The sequence below is a fragment of the Neopelma chrysocephalum genome, unplaced genomic scaffold (genome assembly GCF_003984885.1).
Source record: "Neopelma chrysocephalum unplaced genomic scaffold, ASM398488v2 Primary Assembly neopelma1_231, whole genome shotgun sequence".
In the NCBI taxonomy this organism is placed as follows: Eukaryota; Metazoa; Chordata; class Aves; order Passeriformes; family Pipridae; genus Neopelma; species Neopelma chrysocephalum.
Window position 1 is genome coordinate 731 of NW_020897893.1, and position 9,506 is coordinate 10,236.

At 64.3% G+C, this 9,506-nt stretch overlaps 2 protein-coding genes across 2 annotated transcripts in view; one reads left to right on the forward strand and one right to left on the reverse strand.

Moving 5' to 3' along the window:
• Nucleotides 1–596: 596 nt before the first annotated feature.
• Nucleotides 597–6,277, forward strand: OCLN (occludin; the record flags this gene model as incomplete). The annotated part of the gene is made up of 6 exons (XM_027703470.1): nucleotides 597–779; nucleotides 3,140–3,300; nucleotides 3,927–4,115; nucleotides 4,205–4,376; nucleotides 5,554–5,595; nucleotides 5,687–6,277. Coding segments are annotated over 6 exons (849 nt in total), but the record flags the coding sequence as incomplete, so codon positions are not given.
• A 442-nt stretch (nucleotides 6,278–6,719) lies between these two features.
• NR2F6 (nuclear receptor subfamily 2 group F member 6) overlaps nucleotides 6,720–9,506 on the reverse strand; it is an 8,714-nt gene continuing 5,927 nt past the window's right edge. The window contains exons 3-4 of the mRNA XM_027703469.1: nucleotides 8,973–9,497; nucleotides 6,720–8,172 (exon numbers count right to left, since the gene is read on the reverse strand). Coding sequence (XP_027559270.1) covers nucleotides 7,898–8,172; nucleotides 8,973–9,497 — 800 coding nt within the window. The 3' untranslated portion in view covers nucleotides 6,720–7,897. The remainder of the gene's footprint in view (nucleotides 8,173–8,972; nucleotides 9,498–9,506) is intronic.

Genomic DNA, 9,506 nt, shown 5'->3' on the forward strand with positions numbered 1-9,506 from the left:
AGTGTCAGAGTGCCAGCTGGGCACTGCCGGTGCCACCAGCCCGGCTCGGGACCCCGAGGGCCCCTGAACCCCCGTCCCCAGCCCCAGGGCTCCAGCTGGTGCCACATGTGCTGGACCGGTGCTGCCGGTTCCCATCCGGCCGTGCCGGCCGTGCCACATTCCTGAGCCCGGCCCCGGCTGCTCCTGCTCCCTGCCAAGGCCAAGCAGGCCCTGCTCCATCCCGGTTTCTGTGTGGCTGCAGGGATCTGGCTCATGGCAGCCGTTTGGGATGCCTGGTGTGGGAGCTGGCGCGTGGCTGAGCCGCCGGTGGGGTCAGGGAGCTGCAGGGAGGTGCTGGAGGGTGCCAGCTCCACGCTGCTTCCCAAATCCCAAACTTGTCCTGTCCCCATGGGAAAATAAACCACCCTCCGTTGCTTGACCTGGCCCCTAAATCTCTGGAACCCCTGATGGGCTCCATCCCAGGTTGGGGGGACCCTGCCCCTCTCCCCCCGCCATGGTGGGAGTGCAACATCAGGAGGATTTGGGGATGAAGGGAGCAATTCCCGCTCATCCCAGAAAGATGCAGGGTACCCAGCCCCTGTGACCCCCACCCTGAGAGCCCACTCCCTCCTCCCCTCCAGGCTGTGGCCATCGTCTGCGGGTTCCTCATCGTCATCCTCCTCTGCCTCATCTGCTTCTTCGCTCACAAGACGCGGAGCAAGATCTGGAAATACGGAAAACCAAACATCTACTGGGACAAGGTGCCGGTGGTCCAGGAGGGTCCCAACGTGGAGGAGTGGGTGAGTCTGAGGTGGGCTGGGGGTCCTGAGAAGGGGGGGGGACTCCCTGTGAGCTTCTTCCCTGCCTGCCCTGTGCCGGACATTCCCAAGGCAGGAGTGGGTCGGGATGTGCCGGGGTGAGCACAGGGAGGGTGTGGGGACCCCAGGGCTGTGTGGGGACCCCTCCCCTTGCCCAGCCTGGCACCCCAGAGCCCAGTCCTGGTGTGTTTGCACACCTCATTATCACACTCGCCGTGTCCCTCCCTGTCACCCCGTGTTTTCCCAGCCTTTGCCATTCCCCGGCACCACCGAGCAAAAACTGGGCAAGCTGGTCTCGAACTCTCTGAAAGGCAAACAGGGTGGGACCCAATGGGCTGGGGGCCAGGGGCTCCCTGCTGGAGTGTTGGCCGGGTCCTGGCCCCTTCGCTGGCCATGGGACAGTGCCCGAAACAGCAGCCAGGGGACACTGCCCGGGGACCTGCCCGGCCACGCCGCGTGGTTTCGGTCTTGGCAATGATTAACTCGGCTCTGCGGGGATGTGCCAGCAGGAAGCCGAGGGATTTACAGCTCCCCTGAGCCTGTGTCCCCGCGAGGGGGATGTTGAGGACCCTCCCCCGGTGCTGGTCCCAGCCTGGCCCGGGGATGTGCCACGTCCTGCCCCGGCTCTGCAGCTCCCTGAGCCTGGGCAGGGTTCGGGAATGCCTGCAGCATCCCGCAGGGAAGGAAGGTTTGGAATGTGCAGAGCGTGGCTTTGGAGGTGCTGCTGTGCTCTGGGTAAGGAGGGGCTGCCCAGGTTCCCCCCGGGGGCTGCCTCCCTGTCCCTGTCCCCATCCCATCCTCATCCCCATCCTTCAATGCAGACTTGGAGTTCTCCAGCCCTGGAAATCGGGGCTGTGCCCTGTGTGTCCCTCCACCTCGCTCCATGTTTCGCCCCACACCTTGTTCCACGTGTCCCCTTGTGTCCCCCCGTGTCCCCACATCTTGCTTCTCATGTCCCCCCACGTTGTGTTCCATGTCTGTGTCCCCCCATGTCTTTCTCTCTGTCCCTCATGTCCCCACTCCTCTCTCCCTGTCCCCACACCTTTCTCCAGGTGTTCCTCATGTCCCCATTCCTCTCTGCCATGTCCCCACTCCTCTCTGCCATGTCCCCACTCCTCTCTCCCGTGTCCCCAGGCCTCACCCTCGCCTGCAAGTCCAATATTTATTTTTCATTTCGCAGAAATCCCTTTGTTGGGGTTTTATTTATTTGCTTAAAGTCCCTCCCTTGCAAAGCATTTCCTGCCCCTCTGGGACACAGGGCCCCACTCCCCGGGGTCCCCTGGGGGGTCCTTCTTGGCTTGGTGACGCTGTGGAGTCACCCCCCCTCGGTGGGGGGGAGGTTTTGGGGTGTGATTCCCTCCTGGGACGTCCTGTTCCCGTTTTATGGGACCGAGATAACGGGGTGACCTTCGAGCGGGCGGGAGCCACTGAGCCACCCCGCTGCCGTCCCGGGGACACAGCTGTCCCCACACCACTGGCCCTGTCACCCCAATTAGCCGCGGCTTCGTTAGTGGGGGGGGGAAGGTGCCGTCGGAAGCGGCGTGACCGGCCGGATGTCCCCAGGGCCCCCATCCCGGCAGGGACCGGCTTCCGGCACAAACAGCCCACAAAGGCCAGGAAGGAAGCGGGAGGGGGGACAGACGGACGCCCCGCGTCCTCCTGGAGGAGCCCCGGCCGTGCCAAGGGGGTGATGGGGGGTCCAGGGTGGGGAAGCGCTGGATAAGGGGCCAGAAACCCCCCCCAAAGCCTGGGAGGTGTCACCCTGGGGGTGTCAGAGCCCCCTGAGCTGTGTTGGTGTGTTCTTGTCCCCCAGTGGGACCCCCACCACTGTCTCATGGGGACTCTGAGATCTCTGGGTCCTTCTCCAGCCTTCCCCTCCCCAAATGCTGTGTTGCCCACCCAGGGGGGCCTCCCCTCGTTCCTTTTTCCCCCACAGCCACGTGGGACACCCCAGTGCAGCTCTGCCAGGGCTCATTCCTGGATTCTGGTGGGGGGGGTTGGGGTTCTTCTGACTGTCCTGTGTCCCCACTGGTCCCGGGACTGCCCCCCGACAAGGTCCCACAACCACTGGTGGGGTTTGGGGGGTATCTGGGAGTCAGTCCTTTGTCAGTCACTGGATCTGCCCCTCAAAAAGCTCCTGCAGCAGCTGGTGGGGTTTTAGGGGTCCCTGGAGAGTTTGGGGGCCCCGAGGGGGCCAACAACCCCTCTCCATCGTGGATTTGCCGCACGGGGCAGGCACTGGTGTCCCCTTTGTCCCTGTGTCCCTACCGTGCCCTGCTGGGGGGGCTGGGGAGTGTCCCCCCCCCGAGCCCGGACCCCCCTGACCCCTGTCCCCTCTGCAGGTGAAGAACGTGACAGACGGGGCCAGCGCCCAGGACGAGACGGCCACTCTGGCCTACTCGGAGAAGCCCACGAGCCCCATCACTGCACCCCCCTACAGCCCCCCCTCCTACAGCCCCCCCCCGAACGGCTTCTACCCCTCGGGCACCTACAGCACCCGCGGGTGAGTGTGGGCAGGGCTGGGGGGGGTCGGGGGTACATCCCCTCTGTGACACCCCGTGTCCCCTGCAGGGACCCCTGGAGATCAGGGAGGGGGGTCTAGGGGGTCCATCCCCTCCGTGACACCCTGGTGTCCCTGCAGTGACCCCCCCAGAGCAGGAGCCAAGGGAGGGTGGGTCTAGAGGGTACATCCCCTCTGTGACACCCCTGTGCCCCTACCCCCTGGAGCAGGAGCCCACAGAAAGTGCAGGGAGGGGGGTCTGAGTGTTTGTCCCCTCGGTGACACCCCCATGTCCCTGCAGGGACCCCCCGGAGCAGGAGCCAAGGGAGGGTGCGGGAAGGGGGTCTGGGTGTCCATCCCCTCCATGACCCCACTGTGTCCCCCACAATGACCCCCTGGAGCAGAAGCCAAGGGAAGGGGGTCTGGGTGTCCGTCCCCCCTGTGACCCCACCATGTGCCCCGCAGGGACCCCCCAGAGCAGGAGCCAAGGGAAGGTGAGGGAAGGGGGGTCTGGATGTTTGTCCCCTCGGTGACACCCCCATGTCCCTGCAGTGACCCCCTGGAGCAGGAACCAAGGGAGGGGGGTCTGGGTGTCCATCCCCTCCATGACCCCGCCGTGTCCCCCGCAGTGACCCCCCGGAGCCGGAGCCGAGCCCTGTGGAGGGGAAGGGGCGGGAGCAGCCCCCCAACCCCAAGCCCCCCGCCCGCCGCGGGCGCCGGCGCCGCCGGAACCCGGAGCTGGACGAGTCCCAGTACGAGACCGATTACACCACGGCCGTGGAGTCCGGGGACGAGCGGGACCGCGACCAGTGGGCCAGGTGAGCTGGGGACCCCCCGGAGCACCCCCCTGGAGCTGGAGCTGCCCTTGGGGGGGACTCACTGTGCCCCCCTTCTCCCCCACCCCCAGCCTGTACCCCCCGATCTCCTCGGACGCCACGCGGCAGAGGTACAAGCAGGAGTTCGACTCGGACCTGAGGCGCTACAAGGAGCTCTGTGCCCACATGGACGCCGTCAACGACCGCCTGGGCCAGCTGGGGAAGCAGCTGGACAGTGTCCCCGAGGACAGCCCCCAGTACCAGGTGGGAGCCGTGGGAGCGCTGGCACACGGTGGGGTGGTGGGGGAGCCTTGGGAATGCTGCAGGGCAGCAGGGGTGGGTGTTGTGGGGGGTACGGGATGCTGGAGTGTTGGGGATGGATGCTGGGGATCTGGGATGGGTGTTGGGGAGGGTATAGAATGCTAGAGGGTGTTGGGGATGGATGTTGAGGAGCTGGGATGGGTGTGTGGGGGGGTATGGGATGCTGGAAAGTGTTGGGGATGGATGTTGAAGAGCTGGGATGGGTGTTGTGGAGGGTATGGAATGCTGGAGTGTTGGGGATGGATGCTGAGGATCTGGGATGGGTGTTGTGAAGGGTATGAAATGCTGGAGGGTGTTGGAGATGGATGTTGAGGAGCTGGGATGGGTGTTGTGGAGGATACGGGATGCTGCAGGGTGTTGGGGATGGATGTTGGGGATTTGGGATGGGTGTTGTGGAGGGTACGGGATGCTGGAGTGTTGGAGATGGATGCTGGGGAGCTGGGATGGGTGTTGGGGAGGGTATGGAATGCTGGAAGGTGTTGAGGATGGATGCTGGGCATCTGGGATGGGTGTTGTGGGGGGTATGGAATGCTGGAGAGCATTGGGGATGGATGTTGGAGATCTGGGATGGGTGTTGTGGGGGGTATGGGATGCTTCAGGATGCTGAGGATGGATTTTGGAATGGTGCATGGCATCAGAGAATGGATGTCGTGGAGAATTTGGGATGCTTCAGGATGCTGGGGATGCATGTCGTGGGGCCTTGGGAGGCCACGGGGCACCAGGGATGGACGTGGGGGATCTGGGGCATTGCAGGGCAGTGGGGATGATTTTTGTGGAGGATCTGGGATGCTGCAGGATACTGGGGATGGATGCTGGGGAGCTGGGATGGGTGGTCAGGAGGTCCTGGGATGCTGCAGGGTGCTGGGGATGGATGCTGAGGATCTGGGATGGATGCTTTGGAGCTCTGGGATGCTGCAGGGCACCAGAGGTGGATGTCAGGGAGCCTTGGGACGCCTCCGGGCGCTGGGGGTGGACGCTGGGGAGGATTTGGGATGGATGCTGCGGAACCTCAGGATGCTGCAGGACACCAGGGGCAGCACTTTTGCCCCCCTGGGGTGCTCCCCAAGCTGTGCCCCCCTCGTGACCCCCCTGTGACCCCCTCCTGCCCTTCCCTCCGCAGGACCTGGCCGAGGAGTACAACAGGCTCAAGGACCAGAAGAGGGTGAGTCGTGGGGGTGTGACACAGCTGTGGGGGGGGTTACCTGCCTCCCTGTGCCCCCCACCCCTGATGCCAGTGCCCTGCTGCCTTTCAGAGCCCCGACTACCAGAGCAAGAAGCTGGAGACCAAAACCCTGCGCAACAAACTCTTCCACATCAAGCGGATGGTGAGCGACTACGACAAGGTCCGGGGGTGACCTGAGCCCCCCCCCAAGGAAAGAGGGGCACGGGGGGTGGGCCCTGTGCTCCCCCACACCCTCCTCTGCAAAGACTTTGGGGCATTTTGTGCCTTTTGTTGTACTAAAATCCCCCCCAAAACCGCCTCGGTGCCAAGGCTGGGGGGCTGGAGGCAGCTGCTGGTGTGACCCCCCCCCCCGAACCCTCCCCAGTGTCCCCCCCACCCTGAGTACCCCCCAAGTGCCTTCCCATCCTGTGGGGGTCCCCTCCCACTCCTGTAAGTATGTTTTTTTGGGGGGTCTGTACCCCCCCTGGGTGCCTTCACAGGGGTTGGGGTACCAAACTGGGGGGGGGGCAGAGAAAGCCTTGGTCTCGGGGCCCCCCCCCGGGGGTTTGGGGTGGGGGGGAAGAACCCCTTTGGGGACCCCCCCCCGGTGATATTTTATAAGGAACTCTTTGAAACTGTGTAATATTTCAATTTTTTTTTTAAATAAATGAAGTGTATCTATTGATTTTAAATTGGGGTCGGTGTGAAAGGGGCTTGGGGGGGGGGGAGAGTGACCCTCAGAGGGGGGAGTCCCCCAAACCACCCCACCTTGTAAGAGGGAACCCCAACCCCCTCCACCTTGGAGGGGGACCCCAACCCCCTCCCAAAAGCCCCAATCCCAACCTCTGGGCTGACTCCTCCCCTCCCTCCTGCTGATCCAGCTCTGCCTCAGCAGGATTTATTCCCAAGGGACCCCCCCCCTCCCACCCCATGTTAAATACCATCACCCAGGAGCCCCCCCTCAAATCCCCAGATTACCCATAAAACACCCAATTTTAGGTATTTTACAGGGGGTTCATTTTTTGGGGGGGCAGGGATCACATCCCCCCACTTGGCTCCATCCCCCCGGGGTGGGTGATGAGCCCCCTCCCCCCAAACCCCTGCTCACACCAGACCCCCGGGGCTGTAAGAAACATCTTTTATTGACTTAATTCATTTGTTTAGTATCATTGAACAAGGATTATATTTTCAGTGAATCAACCTAAATGCCAAATCCCGGCTAATCCTGATGCCGTCTGTCACACCGAGAGGGGGAGGGACCCCCCTGATCCCTCCTGGCTGGCTCTGCCCTCCCCCCCTGCTTCCATGTGCCCCCTCCAGCCCTGGGGACACCCCCCCAGCAGCATCACCCCTTTCCAGCCTGATTTTGGTCCCCCAAAATCTCCTTTCTCGCCCAAATGTGGCTTAAAAAAAAACCCCAGGGAGGCACAGGACCGTGGGAGGGGGGGGCTGCTGGTACTCACCCCCCTGCTGTGGGGGGGGGTGGGGGGTGCTGGATTTGGCCTGAGGGGGGGGAAAAGCAGGAATGAGCCCAGGGGGAAGGGTTGGGTGCTGTTCACACCCCAAAAAGCCCCCCAGCCCCTCCCCTGCGACCCCCATTCTGTCCCCGTGTCCTCCCGGTGCCCCCACGCCGGGGATGCTTCAGTGGAAGGTGGGATCAGCCCCAAAAAGGGGCCGCTCCAAGCTCAGCACATCAGTCCTCGAGGCTGGATCCGGCCTGGGGGGCACAAAGGGGTTCTAAAATGACCCTTTTTTCCACGATTCCCAGGACTGGAGCCGGGGTGGGGGGACAGAGCCAGGGGTCCCAGCCTGGCTGGTCCCATCTCCCACCACCTCCCGCCTGAGCCTTCCGACATCTGAAATCCAGATTTGGAGGAGCGAAGGGGGTGGGATCCCCCTTCCCCGGGGCTCCACCGCAGAGGCAGAGGGAGGGACCAGCCCTGGGGTTGCTCCGAGGTCCCTTGGGATGCTCCGAGTTCCACAGGGGGGAGAGGAACCAGCCCTGGGGGGGGGACCAGGGTGGGGCCGGGGAGCTCCACGGGGTCCAGAACAGTCCGGGGTGTCCAACGGCGGCGACACGGGGAGTACCTTCGGATTCAGGGGGACAACGCCACGCTCCCGCTGCTCCTGGGGGACACCATCGTGACCCCACAGCTCCTGCGGGGAGCAGACCCCCCCTCCTGTGGCAGACAGAGCTCCGAGGCCGAGGGCCAGCACAGTTACACCACGGGAATGAATCCACGTCCAACTGCCGGGAAGGGGGGTGGTCCCGGGACGTCCCCCCCCTCCGTGCGCTCCGTCCCTACTGCCCCGTCCCGTAGGGCCAGTTGAAGGTGCTCCCGGACAGCAGCATGTCCCTGATTAGTGTCTCGATGGGCGTCTTGCCCACGAGCCTCATGAAGAAGAGCTGGGAGATGAGGGCGGCGGGCACGGCCCGGAGCGCCGGCAGCCGCAGGAGCAGCCGCCCGAAGCGCTGCGGCTGCGACGGGTACTGGGAGCGCACGTACTCCGTCAGGGCCACCTGAGCCTTCTCCTGCAGCCCCTCCACGTGCGCCGGGTCCGACAGCCCGCAGGCGTCTGCAAGACAAACGGGGAACAACCCAGTTGGAGACGCCCCCGGGGAGCAGCACCCCTCCAAATTCCCACCCGGCGTGGTGGTGGTGCCGGCAAGGACCGGGCGACTCCACGGCTTGGGATGGGCATGGGTGAGACCCTCACGGTTTTCCAGGGGGTATCTGTGTTCCTGCAGGGAACGCTCGTCCCTGCACCCAGATGGACACGCCGGGATGACAAAAACCACGGCGAAGTGCCAGGGAATGAGGACCCTCTGCCTCCTCTGGATGAACCCCGGAGCCCAACGCCGCTGCTGCAGCGTGGGATGGGCACGGAGGGACCAAGGGATGGGGCTCCCCAAGGTCCCCCTCCGTTTCCCTGAGGGTATCTGTTCCTACAGATCTGTTCTGTTCCTACAGATCTGTTCTGTTCCTACCACCCTCGGGAGGCTCATCCCTGTATCCAGAGAAACCCAGGATGCAACACACCACAGGGGGAAAGCATCAGGGAACAAGGACTCTCTGCCATCTCTGGATGTTCCCTGGACCCCAAAACCACCTCTGTGGCACAGGATGGACCAAGGGATGAGGCTCCCACCTCCCTGTTTTCCAGGGGGGGTATTTGCGCTCCTGCAGATCCCATTCCCGTCACCCCAGGAAGCTCATCCCCGCATCCAGACGGACACGCTGGGACGGTGAAGCGCCAGGTTAAGGAGGGCCCTCTGCCCTCTGTAGACACTCCCCGGACCCCAAACCCCCAGGAAAACAGCAGACACCCCCTCCCTGGTCCCTCCCACCCCTGGCTCGGCCCAAACCCGCCCGTACCGGGCGTGAAGAGCGCGATGGCTTTGAGGCAGCTGTACTCGGCCGAGTCCACCTGGAGCCGGTTGAGCTTCTCCACCTGGTCCTGGAAGATGCGGATCTGGTCCATGAAGGAGACGACGCGGTCGGCGGACATGGGCGAGGCGTGGAAGCCGGCGGCCGCCAGCAGCGGGGCCATGTGGAGCGGCAGCGCCGACTGCGCCGCGTTCAGCACGAACAGCTCGCTCCAGCTGAGCCGCAGCAGCGCCACTTGGTCGGACACGGGCAGCTCGGGGAAGAAGGGGATGTTGCGGGCCCACTCCACGGTGCTGAAGAGCAGGCGGGCGGCCAGCTCGCAGATGTTGTCGATGCCCATCACGCTGCCCTGCTGCGCGTACTGGGAGCCGTAGCGGGCGGCCGGGTAGGGCTCAGCCCGCAGCAGCTGCGAGATGAGCTCCGACACGGGCTGCCCGTTGAAGTATTCCCCGCTGGGGATGGTGTTGGGGCTGGCGCTGGAGTGGCTCGGGGGGATCCGGCCCCGCTGCACGGCTGCGGGGC